This window comes from Vipera ursinii (genome assembly GCF_947247035.1).
Source record: "Vipera ursinii genome assembly, chromosome: 2".
Classification (NCBI taxonomy): domain Eukaryota; kingdom Metazoa; phylum Chordata; class Lepidosauria; order Squamata; family Viperidae; genus Vipera; species Vipera ursinii.
Genome location: NC_139513.1, coordinates 217,697,573 through 217,721,866, shown reverse-complemented (window position 1 = coordinate 217,721,866; position 24,294 = coordinate 217,697,573). Strand labels below are relative to the sequence as shown.

Here is a 24,294-nt window from a genome sequence, read left to right as displayed (position 1 = left end):
CAATGAGTGACTCTTCTAGTGATACAGTGCTGCCTTCTAAAACTGATTGCTAAGACTTTTACTTAATTGTTGAAAATATCTTCACTTTGATGACTGTCTAATCATAACACTTTCCATCCCATCTATCCATTATTTCCGATTGTTGCTCTGTTTGGGTCTCCTGAACTTGGTCTTTTTGGGGGCGTCTACCAACTTCTTATTCTGGGAGGATTGGGGGGAGAAAGACAGAACTGATAGTGAAAATAAAATAGTTGGTTGAGCCTTGTGCTCACACAGTTGAGAATAGGACACTAACCTACAGCCACCTTGTTCTCGGTCTTGATGTCTTCAGATCTCATTTTGCATATTTAAATGTAGCCTAGAACAAGAGTTGGGGGTCAGCAAAAAAAAAATCTATCAAGTAGAGCAGGGGTGTCAAACTCAATTTCATTGAGGGCCACATCAGCATTGCGGTTGCCCTCAGGGGGCCGGGTGGGCGTGGCCAGGGTGGGCATGGTCTACTGGATGGGTGTGGCTAGAGTGCATATGGCCTACTGGATGGGCGTGGCCAACTCTACATCGTTTGCATCAAGGGTGCCTATGGGGGCCTGGGCAGGAGTGGGACAGATCTGAGGGTCTCTGGCAGAAGGAGGGTCTCTGGGCCAGGGCCAAGGCAGTGGGGGCCGTTCCCTCATTGTTTCTAGGATGGCTTCGTGGGCCACATGAAACCACTTTGCGGGCCGGATCTGGCCCCCGGGCCTTGTGTTTGACATGTCTGAAGTAGAGAATACCAGATAATGGCAAAAACAGTTTTCTCAAATGATACAGTATTTCTCTTGAGAACCCCAAAGGGTTTTTGGTTTTTTTTGCACGAAAACACCCACAAGATCACAGCTTTTTCTGTAGCCACTTCACGACTGAAACCTGAAAGGATTTTTACCAGTACGTTTTTGGGAAATTCTGTAGCTCACCTACCACAACCTTTTTCTCTCATGCCTTAGCAATAAAATGGTGCAGCCGGCAGATGAACCTTTGTTAGCTTCATCTGCTGGCTGCGGGGAAAGTTTCACATAACTTTGCATACTATGTAAGAGAACTGCACAAAAGGGGAGACAAGTGACCTTGGGGGGGAAAAGGGGGGCTAAGCAAAACTTCCATTGAAAATAGCAATGAAAGCCAGATGCCGTCTCTTGCCCCTGTTCTCTGGCATGTTATATTAAGCGTCACTAACTGCACTTCGAGCATAGCAAATAAAATAAAAGACCCACATTGCAAAGAAAGTTCTTTATGGTGCCTTGTTGATGGAATAGACAATTTTCTCCAAATACTCCAATTTGTTTATTCAAGTGGGGATGCTATTCTAAATATACCTACATTAAACATTCTTTGCCTGTTTCACCTTTTGGGTCACTTTCATACTGATTTTAATATCTCTAGACACTTCAGATTGTCATCCAAGTATTTCCCTGGACCTCCACATGCTTCTGAAACCCATTTATTATTGTCTCTCGTTGTTTTTCATAAAAGATAGAATAACGGAGTTGGAAGAGAGCCCAGAGGTCATCTAGTCCAACTCCCTGCTCGAGCAAGAGAGTCTATAGCAGGGGTAGGCAACCTCGGCTCTTTTATGACTCGTGGACTTCAACTCCCAGAATTCCTGAGTCAGCATAGCTGACTCAGGAATTCTGGGAGTTGAAGTCCACGAGTCATAAAAGAGCCGAGGTTGCCTACCCCTGGTCTATAGCATTTCAGACAAGTGGCTGTCCAGCCTCCTCTTGAAAGCCTCCAGTGATGGGGCACCCACAACTTCTGAAGGCAAGCTGTTCCATTGGTTGATTGTCCTCACCGTTAGAAAATTTCTCCTTAGTACTAGGTTACTTCTCTCCGTGATTAATTTCCATCCATTGCTTCTTATCTTTGTGGCAGCCCCTCAAATACTGGGACATTGCTATCATCTCTCCTCTAATCCTTCTTTTCACTAGACTAGACATACCCAATTGCTGCAACTGTTCTTCATATGTTTTAATCTCCAGACCCTTAATCATCTTAGTTGTTCCTCTCTGCATTTTTTCCCCAGAGTCTCAACATCTTTTTTATATTGTGATGTCCAAGACTGGATGCAGTATTCTAAGTATAGTTGTACTAAGGTTTACAGGGTGGTATTAATACTTCATATGATCCTGATTCTCTCTCTCAATTAATACAGCCTAGGCTTGCACTGGGTTTTTTTGCTGCACATGGTTGGATCTTTTGTTTTTATTTTTTGCTTCCTTACATGGATACAAAATCTGTCTGCCTATATCTATCTATCTATCTATCTATCTATCTATCTATCTATCTATCTATCTATCTATCTATCTATCTATCTATCTACCGTATTTTCCGGCGTATAAGATGACTTTTTAACCCATGAAAATCTTCTCAAAAGTTGGGGGGTCGTCTTATACGCCGGGTCGTCTTATACGCCGAAAAAAAAACCAAATCAGTCAAGCGTCCCCATTCTTGCAAAGCCGGGCCGCCCCGCGCAACCGAGCTATCTCCGGCGCGGCTCCGGGACACGGCTGGGCGGGAGCGTCGGGCGGCTCTCCCCACGCGAAGGCGGCGCTGCCCGTCAGCTCTTGTCCGTCACAGAGGAGGCGAAGGCCCGACTGGCCCCGCCAGCCCTCCCGCTGCTCCCGCGCTTCTGCCGGCCCCCGAGGCGCAGCGTTTCCCGGGCGGCAGGCAGCGCCGGAGGGCAGCCGCCACCCCGCCACGGCCGGCGCCCCTCCTGCTTCCCCCCCAGGCCTTGAACTTCTCTCATTCGGCGCAGGGCGGGGCAGCTCCGCCCGCAGCCTCTTTTTCATGTGCCGCTTCCCTCTCACCATCGGCCGAGGCGCGCTCGGCCCGGGCTCCCGGTCCCTCTTCCCGGCCGGCTTCCCACCCTGCCCCTCATGGAGCTGGACTGGGCGTGCAGCCTCTCATTGTGGCTGCTTTTCCTGGGCAGCCTGGTGGTGCGGCTCCTGCGCTCGGACCTGTTGCTGAGCCGGCGGCTGCTGCTGCACGTGAGGCTGCTGGCCGTCCTGCAGGCGCTGGGCCGTCCTGCCGCTGCCCCTCAGCGCCGCGCTCACGGCGGCTGCCTGCTGGCTCGTCTCGGCCAGCACCACCCGGCAGAAGCACATCCCCGCGGGGGGAGAGCGGTGCTGGTGACAGGTGAGTCCGGTGGGCACGAGGCCCTCCCCTCAGGCAGCGGCAGGACGGCCCAGCGCCTGCAGGATGGCTATCTATCTATCTATCTATCTATCTATCTATCTATCTATCTATCTATCTATCTATCTATCTAATCTTCAACTTTGTTGGCCTCAGCCATAACAGAATCAACTCTTAACATGACAACTTTATATTAAAGATTTGTTCTTTTCCTCTCATCTAAACAAGTAGGTGCACACACTTACATACACATTACACCAATATTTGTAGAATAGACTTATAAAAGACCGGACACTCTTGGGAATTTTTTGGCTGAAAATGGGAAAAAAATGAATTGGTGATTTATAATTTTTCTCATTACAAAGGGTTGAATATGGGAAGAAGAGAACCGTTGTAATATAATCTTAAATATGGAGGTGAGCTTGTAACTACTATAAAGAAGATTGGAAGTATTTTTCTTTTTTCCATCAATATTGTTTTTTGCAATTATTCTTTTTTTTCTTTTTCTTCATTTCGATTTATATATTTTCATGATTATATATAAACAAATGTTCGCTCTGGAAACATTTGGAAATCATGATTCCTTTTTCTCTACTTAAATATTTCCTTCTTTTACAAGTTCCCATGCTCACAGGAATTTCTTTTTTTTGTGTGTTTTGTTTGCAACGTGAAACTACTATATTATTGTATACATTTGGCAAGTGTTTATATTTGGAAGTTGGTTTTGCCAAATGGGCATTTGGCAAATTCTTTAGGAATCACTTGTGTTATGACCACACTTACTATTGCCACAAGATGTTTATATATTCTTAACCAATGTATAATTAGAAGGTAAGAAGGCAAAAGGACCGGAAGAAAGTCACTCGGGAAATAGATATTTTCCCCTCTCTTATTCCTTTGGTTTCTCCTGAATAGTTTTGTTATGTTTCTGCTGTAAAATTGGCAGCTGTACAGTATATATGCTTTAGATGTTATTAATCTACACCCCGCATTTCAATTTAAAGTGGCTTGTTAATGCTTAAAATTAAATTTTTTTAGCCTTCAAAATGACTTGGCTGCATTTCTTGCTCCATTGACATTCTTAGAACAGCCTTTAGTCTGGAAAAGATCTTCTTGATTTTAAAATGAATGTGCCATATGAATGTTTGTGGGTTGTAAAACCTGCTTGCCATGTAATAGCTGGTAATGCTCAACTGTTGTGTTGTTTTTTTAAATAAAGAACACTACAACTGGTACAACTATACTTTCCCTGTTATTTATAATGAGGTAGGGTGGTATCACATGTCCTTTTGTTAGTTTCCCTGTAACCATATTGCTTGTTCAGAAAAATAAAATAAAATCAAGGAATTGCATACTTAAGACATTGCATTCCCTTTTAAACATCTGTTTCAGCTGAATTGTGAAATCAGTATTTAGGTTCATGGTTGTATGTTCTAAGGAGGATTTCCCACCTCACCATTCTCGGTGTGCACCCTTGGGGATCCTGAAAATGTTGTTTCTAAAGATGACTATATTCAGAAGGTCAAAACACATGGAGGACAAATTCATTAAAAATCAGGAGAGTCAGGCAGGTAAGCGTCCTCCTCATCAACGTCATTCTCTTCCACAGACCTGGAAGTCTATGGAAATGGCCATGGAAGAAGGTTTTTGAATAGGTGATACTTACATGTGAATTGACGAATGTTTTGGCTGTGGATCTTTTGGAAATCTAAAATAATGCCCTTAAACCAAGATCCGTACATAAGTAAGTTCACTGCAGAAGTATCTAAATATATCTGTAGACAACGAAAAGAACAATGTTGAACAATTTCTGCCATTGTTCAGCAGAATGAGGAATTTGTTTGGTATTTATTTAAGATAAAATATAAGCTGTATTTGAACATTGATAGCCATGACCCTTCTCTGTACTAATTTTGATGGTTTTACACATGCAACCATGGAAGGTCAAAACAGTAATTTTATTTTTCTTTCGTATAGATGACTTTAGAACAGAAATTAGCTGGAAATTGTTTGGGATTCTTTTTTCCCCCTCATTACAAAAGTTTAATACTTTTTAAATAGAATGCTTGCATGACTCCTAGGAAAACATTTATTTATTTATTTATTGCATTATATATAGAACAGTCTTCACGTAGAATTATTCTTGCCACTGAATTCCACATCAGAATTACGATCCACCATTTAATTCCACATAATGCTAGTTATAAATAATGTGGTTAAAAATATTAATCTCTGTAGTTTCTAGACAATGGCCCAGTGAACCTTATAACACAGAAACTCTAGATTGTTTTTTCATCGTCGTAAGGAGCTTTATGCACATATATCATCTTCATTGTGCAATTAATGAACCGACTGAAATTAATTTTCACAAGTTTGTTGTATGGTATTGACAGAGCTAAAGTAGAGCTTTGTATTGCAGGTTCTATACACGCTTTGGCCCATAGTCTGTAGTAAAGTACTTTTTCTCTTTCTGCTAAACAGAAATCTTGATTTTTCTTAATTATCCCACAGGATATTTTATGCTGAGTCAGCAATAAATCAGTTCTTGGCAGCACACTAATAAATACATTGGACTACTGGAAATACCATCTTTCCACTGAGATTTAAATATGAAGCGCTGAGCACTTGATACTGAAAATTCCATGGTTCCTTTTGGGAAACTAGGAAATGTTACCTCAAAGAACTTGTCCAAATTAAAATGTATATAGCCCTGTTGAAATTTCACTTGGGAGGTTAAACTGGATTATTACAAGATTCATAACAGCTATAGGGTTTTTTATTATTATTGCATTAAGGTGTTACGCTTAGTGCTTTATGCTTTTGTATAACTTTTTGTTGTTTGCAGTGTAAGACACCAGTTTTAACCTTGTACGTGTAAAAAAGAAAGATTCACCTCTTAGAGAAAGAAAAAAAAGAAACACAGCAAATTTTTATTTATTTTTCCATGATGCATGAATATACTTACACCTTGAGATAAAGTATTTGAACTTATTTATTGTTCTTTTGGTAGATTTTTTCCATGAACATTTTGGTAAATTGGTAAAAAAAACCCAACTTTCTATATTGTTGACTATATAGTGGTCCAGTGTTCCCCAATCTTTCCAGGTTGGTGGCCTGGAGGGAGGGGAGGGGGGAAAGGGGATGGTTTTGTGGATGGGGCAGCCATGTGTGCACCCACATGAACACCTGTTGCAGAAGTGGGGATGTGAACAACCGCGACAGTCGCCGAGTAGGGCCGGGAGTGCCCATGACACTTGTGCGAGTGGCGCCATGAGCACCTGCGATGCTCATGCGAGTGAGACTCCGAGCACTTGTGTGCGTGAGGCCCCGAGTGCTCACGCGAGCGTGGCTCCGAACATTCATTCGAGTGAGGCCATGAGTGCCCAAGATGCTCGCATGAGTGAGACTGTGAGCGCTCACCAGCCAGTCAGTCACGTGGCCCAGTTGCGAATAGGCTACGGACCGGTAGTGGGCCATTGTCCACAGGTTTGGGACCTCTGTGGTAGTCAACTACTGTATAGTCAACAATATAGCAAGGTTTTTTTCCCCCCACCAATTTACCGAAATGCTCATGCATTGCCACATGCATTGGACATCATGCACAAATGATGCATTTGAAATGCACGCTAATTGATATCATGTGTGAAAACTGTTAGCTCTATTTACTTTTAGTAGCAATGGCAGAATCTATTAAACATGATGTCTGTGCAAGATGCTTTCATTTCATCTTTAGCAAGAATAACACATTTGGTATTTTGGTTGAACAGGTAGTCCTCGATGTAACAGCAATTCATTTAGTGACCATTTGTTTAGTGACTTATGATAATCTTTCACACTTACAACCATTGCAAGCATCCCCATGGTCACGTGATCAAAATTTGGATGTTTGACAACTGGTTCATATTTATGACGGTTGCAGTGTGCCAGGGTCATGTGACCCCCCCTTTTGCAACCTTTTGACAAGCGAAGCCAGTGAGAAGTCCGTATTCACTTAACAACCGTGTTACTAACTTAACAATCGCAATGATTCCCTTAACAACTGTGGTAAGAAAGGTCATAAAATTGGGCAAAATTCACTTAACAAATGTTTCGCTTAGCAACAGCAATTTTGGGCTCAATTGTGCTCGTAAGTCGAAGACTACCTGTAATTGGGCACAAAAGAACTTGGAGAAACGAATAGTGGCAGAAATATATAAACAGTGCAATCTGCTGATGCACTTCTGCAGAAATAGTCTTTTTTTTAAAAAAAAAAAGAAAAATGTCCACACATGAGTTACATTTTGGATGTTAAAACTGTTTCAATACCTATGGATGAACTTGGTATCTTAAACATGAATATTTATGTTTTCCAGCCTGGTCATTTTCAAACCCTGAGTTTCTTTATTTGAGAAAATATGGCTAACAATCTTCACTTATTCAGTGAAGAGGTGTGTGTGTGTGTTTTATCAGCTTTAATGCTGTTCTTACATTTGAGAAATCAGCGCAGATCACTTTGGAAGGAAGCTATAACCTAAAAAAATGATTAACCAGTTGTAAAGAACTCCAGTAATCCCAGCACTGTTATACTATTTGGGTCAGATATCAAGTTACCAACACTGCCAGATCATTTATACTCCATTGTGCTGTTAACTTTATTATCAGTCGGATCAATATTACACTGCTGGGACATTCTTCTTCTGTATATCTGAAGAGAATTATTTTCCCAGCTATATTGTAATCAGATTATTTATTTTCAAAGGTCTGCTACTTTCTTTAGGTTCCATGCCAAATTAAATCCAATTCCTTTTAAATGTGAGAGGGGAGAATTAGCAATTCCATTCATTTTCAGAATGTTCATACTTAACCTCTGACGGTATTCTCAGCTTGGCTGAATAAAATTAACTGAGGGATGAGTTTCAATGGAACCAATAAAGCCTTATGTACAAATCAAAATGCCGTGTTTATTTAAACAACAGAATCACAAAAATACCCTTTGTAATTTTGGCATACAAAAAAAGCATACAGTATGGTCTATTTTAAAATAATAATTTTCTCTTTAGGACAGCATTTAAGGCTTTGTGCATGTACATATGTTTATACACACAAACACACACACAGAGAGAGTTCATTTTCAGAAACATAACTCAGCAAAGATGGTACATCGTTTATACAGAAGCAGTGCTTTTTTTGTAAAAGAAAAAGGTGCCAGAACTCAAACATGTCATACAACCCGCCTTGACTACCCTACAAGGTTCCATCCAAAAAAGGTGCCAGAACTCCGTTCTGAGCGTTCTATGAGAAAAAAAGCCCTGTACAGAAGTATAATCATTCCTTTTCCTTTTCCTTTAAGGCGATGATTATAAGTTTCATAGACGTCTATCAGTTTGCATGCTCCAGAGTCTCTGCGTTAGAACGAGAAATAACATCCCATCGGCATCACATTGCAACTCTGAAATCAGAACTTCAAACTGCTTGTCTTCGTGAAAATGAAAGCTTACACTCAGTAAGTGTCTGATTTCCCTTTTTTTCCATGCAATAATGTTGACACATTATTCTCTGGAAGCCTCCATTTGCTTACATAACTGGGTCAGAAAAAGGGTCGTTATTGGGTCACAACGTATTTTCTGATTAAAAAACACATGATTAAATTGGCGTATTTTCTGCCCTGCGCTATAAGAATATATCCAGTTTAAAAATAATTTCATGTCTGCCCAGCATTACTCATTAGAAAATTTGGCCTCATACAAGCCTAAGAAATTACTTTTCAAGAATCTCAAGGAGAATCAATATTAAGGTGGTAAGTTTAACACACATTTCTTTTCTCTGTTTCTAATATATGACCAAAATGAAGAAAAATCTTCTATTAAGCAATACAAGATTTTTTTTAATGTCCAGAAAAAATAGACCATCCCAAGTAATACATTTTCGAATAGATGTATATGAAACAAAAATCTCAGATCCTAAACAGCAAATTAATCCTTGATCAAATCAAACAACCATGATCAAGGACCAGTTCATATACGTAAAGGGTTATCTTCAGCAAGCTAACATTTTGTCAAAGTTGAATTTTGTCAAAGTGACAAAACGTGTGTTGTGATGTCACAGCATTTTCATATAAATAATAAGTGAACACATAACTTCAGTCCAGGGTTTTAAATCAGGCACAGTGGGCTTTTTCTACTGAATAGATAGAATAGATCACACAGGAGAAATCTAAAGTTCTTCACTTCAATGGATTCCAAATTGGTGGTACCGTATTTTCCGGTGTATAAGACGACTGGGCGTATAAGACGACCCCCTACATTTCCTGTTAAATTATAGGGTTTGGGCTATACTCGCCATATAAGACTACCCCTCTTCCAACGCACACCAAATAAAAATTAAAAAACATCAGATTTGATTTTAATATTGTAATTTTAATTCAAATGCTTATGACATGCAGGTACTTAGTAGGAAAACTGTCACTTATAAACATAAGGCTGTTTGTCATCAAACATGTAAACATAAAACAGTGCAAGTGGATTAAACTTTTCCTAATTCACTCTAAAGCTTTCCCTGCGCAGACCAAATGGAAGATCCGCTCCAGGTTTTCCAGCCAGCCCACCCAGTTCCTGAGTCAAATGTGTCCTTAGAGCTAAGCAGCTGCTCTGGCTGCTGCATTCCCCACCTTCCTTTCAAGTTGGGATAGACTGCAGCTGCTCTTCAACTTTAGAAGGAAAGACGCCCAGACCCCAGTTTGTAAAAAATCACAGACTGCAGCTTCTTCTCCAATTGGTCCCGCTTTCCCTGCACAGACCAAATGGGAGATCCGCTCCAGGTTTTCCAGCCAGCCCTGTCCCTAAAGTTTCAGCACCCGGTGTATAAGACAACCCCTGACTTTTGAAAAGATTTTCATGTGTTAAAAAGTCATCTTATACGCCAGAAAATACAGTATATAATTTAACAACACATTCATCTTCAACTCTTATATGTCTTCTGAATGCCATATTAACAACCTGTTGTCAAACACAGGAAATCAGGAATCAAGTTGGTTCAGATGAATACAGGTTTATTGCATCCTCTCTATAAGAATCTGAAGTACTAATGGTCAAAGCAAATCGGTGGTAGATAAGAATTAGATCTCTTAGACTGATAACACACTTGATCCCTCCCTCGGGCTCAGCCTGGTCATCTCCTACACCTGTAAATATTAAGCTAAATCTACTTAAAGTTATGTGTGTGTGTGTGTGTTTAAATACTGTGTTATATCTAAACATGGATGACTCCAGCTTTTAAGAACTCGCTTAGAATTTTTTACTCCATGACGGAAAAAAGTCATGTTCTTTTCTCATCTTATTCTTTCTCTGGGGTATCAGTATCTTGGAAAACATGTAGCGGATGAGAAGAAAAGGTCACATACATCAGGGGTTCCCAACCCCCAGTCTGTGGACTGGCACCGGTCTGCAGCATGCCAGCAAGCGGGCCGCACAAACAAGCAAAACTCCATCCTCAGGATGCAGGCAGTATTCAAAACCACACCCCTTCTGGTCCATGGAATGCCTTTCTCCATGGCACCAGTCCCTGGTGCCCAAAAGGTTGAGAACTTCTGACATACATTATAGAGAGGAATGATGGAAGTTCCTTTTATATGTATTTATTTCCTTTTAAATGTCCTTGTCTGTATCTGCTCACCTGGACAAATCCAATATGGGAACTTTACTTTCTCATACTATTTGAAAGAATTACCTATTGGTCAACATTGAATAGTCATCTGATCATTCTTTGAAAAAATGAAATGGAGTAATAAAGTCTTAATGAAGAAAACTAAGTTAAGTCTTGTGTAAAGGGCATAGGGAATGGCACTGAAGAACAGGAGGAAGAATTGCTTCCAAGGCAGCAATCAAATAAGGGGGGGTTTCAGTACAAGACAAGAAAATAACTTGAAAAATAATCTTGGACAAACTCTTCCTAGTTTCACATGGAGATAAATGGAGGGGAGGGGGAGGGGAGAAGCACATTGAGACTTCAAAAGGTTCTCATATTATAGCTGTTGCAATAAAAAATAGTCCTGTCTTAGATGACATTGGTTTCTTAATCTGGTCTACTTGTTGGGCTAATACCTTGACTTCTCTCCCCAGACCTCATGATTTTTACCCACATACAATATGTATTTCCTATTTGTTTCTCTTTTCTTCATTTTCTCACCTTGACAATCAGGAGAATGAAGACAAAGTGAATAGTTTGGTTCTGTGGGTTTTTATGTTGGTGTTGTTTGAAGTGATTAACAAACTTTTTCAGAATGTTAGACTAATGGAATATTCTAAAGTATATTTTTCAATAGTTGCAATTGTTGAATGAAGATATTTGACTCTGAAAAATTCTGTGACCCATCCCTGCTTGATTTAGAAATTAAAAAAAAATCAACCCATAACCAGCTAAGTTGAACTAGGATCTTCAAGCTGCTAGCGCTACATGTAACTGCAGATGCCTTAATTTCTATTGCAAGAATGTTAGCTACATTGCCAGCTTAAAACTTCTGACTCTAACTACAGCATCATAACTTTTGTAAACTATTATGTGATGTTGACATAGTCCAGTGCATTTTAATTAAAATTGCTTTTCTAAGCTGTTTATAACATGGCAAGTTGGGGTTAGCCCACAAATGAAAGCAAAAGTTTTTAAAAGTTCTCATAGTGATATCTTAGGAGCATGGATGGTCATAAATTCAGTAATTGTGACTAATCAATCTCAACAAGCTGTGCCAATTCACTGCACACCATTTGCATCTTTCCATTCCAACACTCCAGTGCTATGCCTATATTCATATTTCCAGGAACAAGTCATTGTTGGACTTGCATCTGCATAAGCTCATTGCTGTGTCCATTCCTTCTATATCTGCTTTTCGGCTGCTTTAATAACGCGAGCCCATCTGTCAGTAAGCTTGTTCCGTGCTCTTTTCTCTTGTCACTTAACTTAGAGGGACAGAAAGTTGAAGTGACCATGTGATCACTTTTAATTTCAACGGGAGAAGAAAGCGTAGGAATTAGAATGCTTTAAGAGGAAAGCTGCAAGCTTATATTATCTTGTGATGCATCATTTTCTTGAACAAAAAGCAAGACCGAGCCTACTCCTCTTTTCAGCAACCTTCAAGCAAAGTCAAAGCTTTCTGGATGAACAAGTTCTTTCACATCTTGGGAATAATCCCCTAGAACGTTCTTCTCTTCCAAATACACCAATGTATTTTTATTGCCTGAATGGAGAGAACTGTCATTCTGTGTCCTCCACTGTTTTAGTTTATTCTTAGTTTAGTTTATTAGACTTATATACTGCCCTTCTCCTGTAGGACTCAGGGCGGTTCACAAGGTTTTTTAAAAGAAACAATACTACAATTACAAAAGTTAAAACGATTAAAATGATTATATTAAACCTTGAATATAAAAAACCTAGTTAAAAACCAGTTAAAACCCCAATTAATACCCTCAGTCCAGGCCAGAAAGCTCAAAGAGCCAGGTCTTCAGGTCCCGGCGGAATGAACGGAGGTCAGGGGCAGTCCTAAGCTCTACAGGCAGCTGGTTCCAAAGGGCCGGCGCACCCACAGAGAAGGCCCTCCCCCTGGGTATTGTCCGCCGGCAATCTTACCGGAGGTACCCTGAGAAGACCCTCCCTGTGGGAGCGCACAGGACGAAGGGAGCTTGATGCCGGCAGCAGGTGCTCCCTCAAATAACCCGGACCCAAGCCATTTAGGGCTTTATAGGTCATCACCAGCACCTTGAATCTCACCCAGAGGGCAACTGGGAGCCAATGCAGCTCGTGGAGCAGAGGTGTTATGTGGGAGTATCGGGAAACCCCCACCACAACCCGCGCGGCCGCATTCTGCACCAGCTGAAGCCTCCAGGTGGTCCTCAAGGGCAGCCCTATGAGGAGAGCGTTGCAGTAGTCCAATCAGGAGGTCACGAGCACATGAGTGACTGTGCATAGGGCATCTCGGTCCAGATAGGGCCGCAACTGGCGCACCAGGCGAACCTGGGCAAAGGCCCCCCTGGTCACGGCTCCTATATGATCTTCAAAACTGAGCTGCGAATCCAGGAGGACACCCAAGTTGCGTGTCCTATCGACGGGGGGCAACACCTCACCCCCCCATCATTAAAGATGGAATAGGCTGGTTAGTCCGAGATGCCGGTATGCACAGCCACTCAGTCTTGGCAGGATTGAGACGAAGCCTGTTTCTTCCCATCCAGACCCGGACCACCTCCAGGCAATGGGACATCATGGTGAGGGCATCACTGGGTTGGTTCGGGGTGGAGAAAAAAAGTTGGGTATCATCAGCGTACTGATGATACCCCACCCCAAAACCACGAATGATCTCGCCCAGCGGCTTCATATAGATGTTGAACAGAAGGGGAGAGAGAACCGACCCCTGAGGAACTCCACAAATGAGAGGCCTCGGGGCAGACCTCTGCCCTCCCGTCAACACCGATTGCGAGCGGCCCAGAAGATACAAGGAGAACCACTGCAAAACAGTGCCCCCCACTCCCAACCCCCTGAGACGCTGCAATAGGATACCATGATCGATGGTATCAAAAGCCGCTGAGAGATCTAATAGAACTAGGACAGAGGAGCAACCCCTGTCCTGAGCCCGCCAGAGATCATTCACCAGTGCGATCAATGCTGTCTCCGTGCTGTACCCGGGCCTGAAACCCGATTGGTACGGGTCCAGATAATCAGTTTCCTCCAGGAACAGAGGAAGCTGATGCGCCACCACACTCTCAACAACCTTCGACAAAAAGCGAAGGTTGGAGACAGGACGATAGTTGTTTAAGATCGCTGGGTCCAGGGCAGGTTTCTTGAGAAGGGGCCTCACCACCGCCTCCTTCATGGCCGCGGGGAAGACACCCTCACTCAAAGAGGTAGATATTACTGCCTGGAACCAGCTTCGTGTCCCCTCCCGAGCTGCATAAATCAGCCAGGAAGGGCACAGGTCCAATAAACAGGTGGAGCTCAGCCTCCCCATAATCCTGTCCACATCATCAGGGGAAACAGGATTGAACTCAGTCCAGATAACATGCTCAAGACCGTCCGATTCCTCCACATCAGACTCTGCCCAGTCAGAGTCCAAACCGGCCCAGATCTGAGCGATTCTGTCTGTCAGATGATGGCTAAACTCCTCGGCCTGTCCCTGTAAGGGATCCTCCCTCACCCCCTGATTAAGAAGGGAGCGAGTCACCCTAAACAGGGCAGCTGGGCGATTATCTGCGGACGTGATGAGGGCAGCGAAGTAATTAGCCCTTGCTGTCCTCATTGCCACAAGATAAGACCTTACAAAGGTTCTTAACTGCAATCAGTCAGATTCGGAACGGCTGGACCTCTAACCGCTCTCTAGACCCCGTCTCCGACGCTTCATCTCCCGGAGCTCCACAGAAAACCGTGGAGCCCATCGGGATCTGCGCCAGGTCAGGGGTCGCAAGGGTGCAACACAGTCGAGTGCCTCGGCAGCCACCCTTTCCCAAGCATCCACCAAGGCATCGACTGGGCTGTGAGTGAGGGTGATGGGTATAGACCCAAGCGCCATCTGGAACCGTTCTGGGTCCATTAGGCGCCTGGGGCGGAACCACCTGGTCGGTTCCGCAGCGCAGTGGCGGGGGGTGGCGTAACGGAAGACCAGCCGCAAGAGGTAATGATCGGACCATGACAGGGGAACAATAGTTGGTGAACCCCCTCCCAAATCATCCAACCATTGTCCAGACAGGAAAACCAGGTCGAGAGTGTGACCCCCCACATGAGTCGGGCCCTGAATTACTTGGGTCAGGTCCATGGCCGTCATGGAAGCCATGAACTCCCGAGCTAACTCAGACGACCCTCCCAGGGAAGGCAGGTTGAAATCTCCCAGAACTATAAGCCTGCGGAACTCCACCGCTAACCCTGAGAGCTGCTAACTCCAAAACTGGAGGGTTTACCTCTATTCAGACTGGAGTTTATTTTTTGTTTACTTGGGTTGGAGTACAGCAGGCATGTCAAACTCACAACGTCACGTGACTTTCTCCCCATTGCCGGCAATGGGGTGGGCGCGGTTTCAGTATGATACATCCGGCCCACGGGCCGGCAGTTTGACACGCCTGGAGTACAGGCTCATGCATCCCTAAGCAGATATTTATGTGTAGCTCAGGAGTGAAGGAACCATCATAAAAATATATTTAAAATGTAGGAGCAGCTAGAAGGAAGAGTGATTGAGGTGCATGTAAAGAATATTCAGTATACCTGCTTTTTTCACCTCCTTGTGTCTGAGACTATTGCATGCCACAAGATCCAGGCTTGTTTTCTTCATTGCTGTGTGACATGATTTGCTTCTGTCCTTTAAATGGCTCCTTGGCTTGCAACAGGTGCAGAGGACTAAAACACCAGGAGGAAAAGTTAAGGCTTTGCTTAAGAGAGGTCCAGAGTACTAGTCTCTGTCTCAGCAGAGCAGCTTTGATGGCACTGTCCTTCCTACCATAGCCTCCTCTGTTTTCAAGCCTAACGTGGAACATTTTTTTTTATCCTAGTCAAAATTGAGATCCTCCTGTACATCGTAATTTGGCCTTCCACATGTAAAACAGGTGAGTCTTGATGCAGGAGTCATTATCTCTTTGTTTCCCATCTGTTGAAATCTTAGAATCGTGGCTTCATAATTTTATGTTGCTCTCCAGGATGCAACTTCCCTTTAGAGGTGGAACAATGATCCTAACTGACAATGGCCTGAAGGTAGACAGAGTGAACTATACAAGCCATCCTCAGTTTATGGTTTCAAGATTTTGCTTTGTTGTCTCCTGTGGGGTCCACATATTTAAATGACATGGTTTCATTTGATTAACCATAGCTTAAGACATAGTCATGCTTGGACAGATGACTAGGACACCTTTGGCATACTTGTAATTACTGATTCTGGGTTTTGCTAAGAATAACAAAACAGAGGTTTTTGATTGAGGCTTTCTGGCTTTATCAATTATGTCCGCTAAGAGGAGGATTGGTTGATGACGTGCCATCAAATCGTTGCCAAGTTTTAGTGACCATATAGATAGATTTTTCTCTACCATGATCTGTTCCCATCCTGGTCTTTCAGATCTTCCAATGGTGCACTCATTGCCACTGTAACTGAGTCCATAGACCCTGCTGGTGGTCATTCTCTTCTTCTTATCTTGACCAGTTTTAGAAGCTTCTCCAGAGAAATAGGCCTTTGCATAATGTGTCCAAAGTAGGATAATTTGAGCCTGCTTATTTGTGACTCCAATGAGAAGTCTGGATTGATTTGTTCATTTGTTTCCTTGGCGGTCAGTGTTGTTGTCATGAAACTTCTCCAGACACCAAAATTCAAAAGCGTGAACACTACAGTATTCTGCTTCTTCCAAGTTTAGAGAGGAGGAGCCAGGACACTGCTTACTTTTTAATAGCTTACCATCTTGTGCAAATGCAACAAATTTGGGTTTTCTGGCTGCTATCAGTGTTTTTTCAAGGCAGTTGATCTTCTTTGGTGGAGAGCACTTTGAATAAAGTTCATTGAAAGATAGACAGACAGACAGACAGATATATTGTTTGGATCTTAGCTTCTGGTGGTGGAGCAGTGGGCTAATGCCTCCTTAAGTAACACCAGCTGCCTGCAATTAGTGCAGGTTCGCATCCCACCAGGCTCAAGGTTGACTCAGCCTTCCATCCTTCCGAGGTAGGTAAAATGAGGACCCAGATTGTTGGGGGCAATTAAGCTGACTTTGTAATAATGCCGCTTGGGGTGTGCGTGTGAAAGCCCCAATAAGCAGGCATATAGATAGAATGAAGGCTACTGCTAAGCTTGTAAAGCTGCCTTGAGTCTTCGGAGAAGGGCGGGATATATAAATGGAATTAAAATAAAAATAAAAATAAATGCCCAACCATTATTTAATAGCAGGAGGCAAGTTAAGAGTGCTGCCATAAATGTGAACCAGGGGACATAACAGGCAACGTAGGTACACAGTTTAGGATCAGGATTAGGATCTTAATCTACTTCCGTCGCATTAAATCCAAGCCCTTAAGTTTTTAAAATGCGTTTTAGTTATCTTGCTGAGTTCACATATTAATTGCAACTTCTATGAGTTACTCCTTTGATTTGGGTTTTCTGGCTGCTATCAGAGTTTTTTCAAGGCAGTTGATCTTCTTTGGTGGAGAGCACTTTGAATAAAGTTCATTGAAAGACAGACAGACAGACAGATAGATATATTGTTTGGATCTTAGCTTCTGGTGAAGATTTATGACAAATTAGATGTCTTTGGAAGAGGGGGGAAAGCATTGCAATGGAGATCAGCAGTCAGAGAGCAACTTTTTGCCCATGAAGTCTCTCTGGAAAAGGAAGAGATCAGAGATCTCCCACTTGCACACTGAGCAGCTGTTCCTCACGCGGAGACTGGAGCTGAGCAGTTAGAAGTTCAGAGGTTTAAATCAAACTCACAGCCATAACGCAACCTATGTGGATGTAAGTTTCCCATGAGCCTCATTTCTTAACCACTTTTGGATGTAACTAATTTACAGCTAAATAGCGATTTTTTCGGAGCAGCAGGACAAGAAAATTCCTCTCGGTCAGTAATTATATTTCTGGATTATAAAAGAACGAAGGGGGGGGGAAAGGTTTAAAACCTTAAAATCTTTTGCCAAAAAGCTTATTGAAGAGAAGATATGAGAAAGTTTAAAATAAAGGAGATGATTATTTTTGAAAGATTTTTTTTTCCAAGAAAGCATTTTTGAACAAACTGAAATTAAAGTACTAGGCAAAAGAACTAGACCTTTGTGGGAATGTTTTTTTTGTTTACTATTAAAGAGTACAAACAATGGTGGATTTTGCAAAGCAAAAGATAAAAGTAACATTAGCCAGACTGTGATGCTGACTAACTATGGAATGCCGATTGAGACAAAAGTATTAAGGGCATATGAAGACAAAAGAGTGGAGGGCTGAAGGAGGGAAAACTTGCCTTTTCTTTTTTTCCTTGTTTGGGATAGGATTGTTGTTGGGGTTTCTTTTTTTTTTGGATTATAATATCATAATGGCAGCCACCAGAAAAGTACCAAGAATGGAGGGGAGGAGGTGATCTCTAGAGCAGGGCTTTTCAACCAGTGGTACGGGTACCACCTGTGGTACATTGGCACCTGGCAGGTGGTACGTGACCATCCTAGAAAAGTGGTAGCGGGGGAGGGGAATGAGCTGAACCGGTGGCAGCACCGCACAAGCCTGAGCAAGAGACGGCTAGAGATGCAGGGCTGTCAGGGCTTAGCGGAAGTGCCAGGATGAGCACTTCTTCGGAGCTGTCAGGGTTCAGCGGAAGCGCCAGAATCAGCACCAGGCTCCAGCTGGAGCTCGGCGCTGATCTTGGCGCTTCTGAGCCCAGAAGAAGCACCGATCAGCTGGAATGTTGCAGCATCTCCAGGGTCTTGTGATTTACAGTCAGAGGCTTGGCAACAGATTCATATTTATGACAGTCACAGTGTCCCAGGGTCATGTGAAGTGACCAAAACCTCTTGCAACCACCCAGCAGACGGGGGGAATAAAAACCAAACACCCCCCTCACCCCATCCCCGCTGCCAATCCTCAACAGAAATGCTCACAACAATGAAAATCTCGGACAGGAGGAAGAGCGCCGCCAGGCAGGCAGGCAGGTGTCTTGCTCAGCTGTGGCTTGGGAGGCACTATTTTCAGTGCCATTGTAACTTCGAACAGTCATTAAGCAAACTGTTGTAAGTCAAGGATTATCTGTACTTCATCACTTTTTTCCTTTTTTTTTTGATGATCAAATTTTTGACACCTTGCTAGGCGACTGGTGGTACTCGGATGTTGCTATATCCTAAAAGTGGTACAATGGGTGAAAAGGTTGAAAAGCCCTGCTCTAGAGCAACCTGCAAACTACACGTTTGAGCAACAAGGCAGTAGGTTACCTGAACCATTTGATGTTAAAATGAGAGCTTTTTTTTTTGGGGGGGGAAGAATGGAAGACTTGTAAAGATGAAAGAGGAGATGAAAGAAGTCAAGATGGAAAGCTTAACCTGTAAAACAAATTAATGACAAATTTACATTTTGGAGAGTAAGACTGGTGACTTGGGGGAATTGTTCTAATGTGAACTGGTGCTGAGTTCGAGGTCTTTTGACCTTCTGTAGCCATATTGTCTTTTTAAGTTCTTTGTCTCCCAGAAGAACTGAAAAACCCCTAATGCAGCAAGCGGACTATTGATTTGGAACCTATACCAAGATTCCTTGCTTACCTTCAAGGGGAAGCTTGGGTTTGTTGGGATCTGTTTTGATGTAGAGGACCTATATTCAGGATCTACTGTTAATCAGGGAAGCTAAGTGCCACTAGATCAGGGGTAGGCAACCTCGCCTCTTTTATGACTCATGGACTTGAACTCCCAGAATTCCTGAGCCAGCCAAGCTGGCTCAGGAATTCTGGGAGTTGAAGTCCCTGAGTCATAAAAGAGCCGAGGTTGCCTACCCCTGCACTAGATTGTACATCTCAGCCCAAAGTATTTTTCAGAATTATTAAGGGAAAAAGGTGAAAGGTAGGAGTGCTTCATTCATTCATTCATTCATTCATTCATTCATTCATTCATTCATTCATTCATTTATATTAAATGTGTTTTGCCACCCATATCTCTACAAGGCAATATTGTCTTGAACTCCGGGAGAAAATATAGAATATACTCTGCCCATCAACCATATTTGGGTAAATAGAATACTCAATTTTGATTGGAGCGGCATATAAGCCCAGTAAACAAACAAATAAAATGATATGGCATAAATTGATAGGAATTACCCCCCCCCCTCTTGTTCTCTTTTGCTTACCTCTTCATGTGTTTTCGAGTAAGAGATTTACTGCTGCTAAACTGAAGTTATGGATAGTGCCATTACTTTGAAGGGGAGGTTCAGGGTCTTGTAAAATGTAATGGACAGAAGGACATTCAAATGCAGCAGAAATGTCCAATATTATCTTTTAAAAGACAATCTATAAATCTAAGGTATCCTGGATGTCCATTTTAATAGCAGAGCATCATTAGCTTTCTTTAAATTCATTCCAGAGAATTGCTGTTTGATTCAGAAAGCTTTTGTAGCACTACAGTTGCATGCAAAATTATGTTTCAGTTAAGTGAACAGAACTTGACACAATCTTTTCATGGTAGAATACATTAATAAATAAACACAATATCTTTCTGCAAATTTGAACGCATACTTACCATATGTGCAAATTGTTTAGAAAGTCTGAATAAAAAAGAGTGGATAGAATAGGTGCAGAACTGTTTGACCGGGATGGCTAAATATTTGCATATAATCATCTTATCCTAGAAATAACAAGCAGAAAACTTTCCGGATAAAATTAGATATTGGCTATCAGCATAATAAGGTTACCTTATCTAGAGAAGATTCACTTGTCATGCCTTAAGTGTTGTTCTCTTGAGGATAAATTTAATACATTCAGAGGTCAAGGAACACCTTGATCCTAATCCTCCTCCCTTATAAAGTCTTGCTTCCTCTTTGTTTTACTCCTGCTATTGGCACCAGATAATGGGGGTTTATTGTAAACTCTGGGCAATTTTATAAATATCTGTATGAGCCCAAAGAGAAGAAGCAAAACATTGAAACCTTTAAGTAATTAAAAGAAGCCCACCTGGCTGTAGAACCAGGCAAGTATGTTAGGAGAAATTCCCTGTAGTTACTCAGTCCTTTGGAATTTAGATTGTATCAGAAAAGGGGAAATAGAAGAGTTGGGGGGAATGACTGAGAGAGAGTGAGGGAACCTGAAGAGATGGAGGAATCACACAAATCCACAGAGATGGAAAGTTGCTAAGGTCAGGAGGACATATGGCTTCAGATGAAGGAGGGAGAAAGAATAATGATCCTCAGGGGAGGCTGCAAGTGAGATAACAGCTGGAGAAAGAGTTGGGCTGTCATCTTCCACAGAAAATACCAAGAGTTGTTGTTTTTGGATGAATGTATGCGCTGATGCTGTTATCCAATGTATGTTTCTGTCATGAATGCATTTATGTGGTTTTATGTGTGATACTTCATTTGTTTCAGTGATAGGTCTTTGTGTTGAAATACCACATGTTGAGCAATGAGTGGGGTAGAAATGACATGAGTCAGTAAACTTTTAGATAGACAGTGTAGAATAGCCTGAGAATATTTTCATCTTTGGAAATAATTCCAAAAAATACATCTGTGGGTCTTTCCAGATCATTGTAAGTAGAGCAAATACAGTTCTTACTCATCTGTTGAAGGGGTCCTGACACATGTCTTCCAGACGGTTGTGATTGTGAGGCACTGTATTTTCCCAGCATTCAAATGTAAAAGTTCCTTCCTGGAAATGTTGCTTTCAACTATGTCCCGCATGTGGTGTGATTTTTCAGGCAAAGAGTCTAAAATATGCAGCAAAGTAGGTGAATGGTGCAGAATTCATTAGTTAGATTAAAGGTAAAGGTTCCCCCTCACATGCATACTAGTCGTTTCCAACTCTAAGGGCCGGTGCTCATCTCCATTTCAAATCTGAAGAGCCAGCGCTTGTCCGAGGACGTCTAGATGCCCAAGGCACACGGAACGCTGTTACCTTCCCACCGGAGTGGTCCCTATTTTTCTACTTGCATTTTATGTGCTTTCGAACTGCTAGGTTGGCAGAAGCTGGGACGAGTAACAGGCGCTCACTCTGTTATGCGGCAGTCGGGATTCAACCTGCCAAACTGCCGACCTTCTGATCGACAAGCTCAGTGTCCTAACCCACTGAGCCACTGCAATAGGTAAAATCAGAATCTACACGCAAAGTTTAGTCCAAAACGTAAAGGCAAGTAAAGGACCTAGGCAAATGCAGGGTGATGAAATTACACAATCAAAAGCACCTAGGAGAAAATTGCGGGTGTATAAAGCAATCCCACCTTCTACTTGTTAAGGTTCTCAAAAGAAGGTAGTGCTCAAGAGAATGACTCCATTTCTGAATGAGAAGAAGGACAAGGTTTTGAATACAGAAAGTTTTAATTGTATTATGGGCTCAGAAAATGTCAGAATATTGGATTTTGAACATTATGCCTTTGAAATTAATTTTAAGGAATAAATGCATTTTTGTGGGAAAGAAAAAAACCTTTTTCACATTGGAGATATAACACAATCTAACTTATGGCATTCAGAGACGTTCTTGAAGAACAATTTTGGGACTTTGAATCAATAATGTCAGTTGTGTTGTTTTCTTGGGAACTATCTGTTTCCAGAAGAAAATGTTACAGAAAAAGATACACAACAAAGTCTGTCTGAAAGAACATAAACAGGAATTTGCTGCTAGACGTAAAAAAAAATGGATGCGGTTTTCAAAACAAAGAAGAAATAAAAACGATAAACCGAGAGAACAATTGGAATAATTTATTTCTGTTGGACTAACAAGAGGCTCTTTATAAAGTATTGAAGAAATATAAAACAAGTATCAACAATAATCTAACTGGATTTAAAACCAAGATTATTTTATGTAGAAAGAGGGAACACAAAATCAGTGTATTTGATCAGGGTTGAGATGGGACATGTTACTCGGGATAGTTATTTTTGAATTTATTGACATCTGGACTGGAGAAATGTTGTATATTGGATTTGCTAACAGTGTTGAGTTTAAACATTTTTCTCTACAGTTACCAACATGTTCCATCTCTTTTGATGGGGGGAGAGCTATTGCCCCCCTCAGAAAGGGCCCGCAACTTGGGTGTCCTCCTGGATTCACGGCTTAACTTCGAAGATCATCTAACCGCTGTGACCAGGGGTGCCTTTGCACAGGTTCGCCTGGTGTGCCAGTTGCGCCCCTTTTTGGACCGAGATGCCCTATGCACGGTCACCCACGCCCTTGTCACTTCTCGCCTGGATTACTGCAATGCTCTCTACATGGGGCTGCCCTTGAAGTGCACCTGGAGGCTTCATCTGGTGCAAAATGCTGCCGTGCGGGTGCTTATGGAAGTATCTCGATTCTCCCACGTTATACCTCTCCTGCGCAAGCTTCATTGGCTTCTGGTTGCCCTCCGGGTGCGATTCAAGGTGCTGGTAATTACCTTTAAAGCCCTACATGGCTTAGGCCCAGGGTACTTGCAAGACCACCTGCTGCCAATGTCAACCTCCCATCGCCCAGTTCTCTCTCACAGAGTCGGCCTCCTCAGGGTTCCGTCGGCCAGGTAATGCCGGCTGGCGACCTCCACGGGGAGAGCCTTCTCTGTGGACGCGCCGACCCTCTGAAATGAACTGCCTCTGGAGCTGTGGACGGCCCCTGACCTTTGATCCTTCCGCCGTGACCTGAAGACATGGTCATTCCAACAAGCAGGCCTGGACTGACCATGGTTTTTAATTTGGTTTTTATTGTGTTAAATTGTCCTGTATTTCTTATATTCATTGTTTAATTCTTTTTTAAATTTTTGTATTTTATGTCTCTTAATTTTTATTGTTGTGAGCCGCCCTGAGTCCTTAGGGAGGGCAGCATATAAATTTAATGAATCTGAATCTGAATCTACTTTATGTATTCTAATCTGATAACATTTTCTATCAAATTGTCTTTCCACTTAAAGTAGGAAATATTTGTGATCTTGACCTCTTTAAAGGAGAAATTACCCCTCTTTAATGCTATTATTTTAGGGCTCTGTTTGGACTTTTGGCTGCCACCTGCATTGGACAAGATGTTACTTACTGGATCTATGTATAGTTAAGAGATGAGTTACAAGCTTTATATCTATAATTGAGAGGAGGAAGAGATAGTGAAATTATTTATACTTGCCATGAGGGTGGGAAGTTGCTTTCTTAGAGGTTTTTCTTTCTTTTTTTCTTCTTTGCTTTTTTTGCACCTTTTTATTTTCTTTTTTAGTTTTTTAGTTTGTATTTTTTTACTACTGTAATTAAACTTTTAATAAAAAATTATTTTAAAAAATGAATTCTTCTAATTATGCTCCTCTTAGCTAATAAGTCATCAGTCTAAATAAATAATGACTAATAAGTCGTTATTTTTTCTACACTGACTAGTCCCAGATCACTGGGTTGTATCCTGTTGAGATGGCTTCCACTTTATGGATCAGCAGAAATGATGTCACTTGCATTCATGAGATCAGCAATGAATTGTCCCTACTCAAATTCACACATCTGTTTGTAAAGACTTCTCTCATGGTGGCATCTACTTCAGGGTT

The 24,294-nt window shown here is 42.1% G+C and overlaps 1 protein-coding gene across 1 annotated transcript in view; it reads left to right on the top strand.

Annotated features, from left to right (window-relative positions):
* CCDC171 (coiled-coil domain containing 171) overlaps positions 1 to 24,294 on the top strand; it is a 206,664-nt gene that overhangs the window by 162,840 nt on the left and 19,530 nt on the right. The window contains exon 26 of the mRNA XM_083352873.1: positions 8,495 to 8,647. Within this exon, the coding sequence (XP_083208999.1) occupies positions 8,495 to 8,647 (153 nt within the window). The remainder of the gene's footprint in view (positions 1 to 8,494; positions 8,648 to 24,294) is intronic.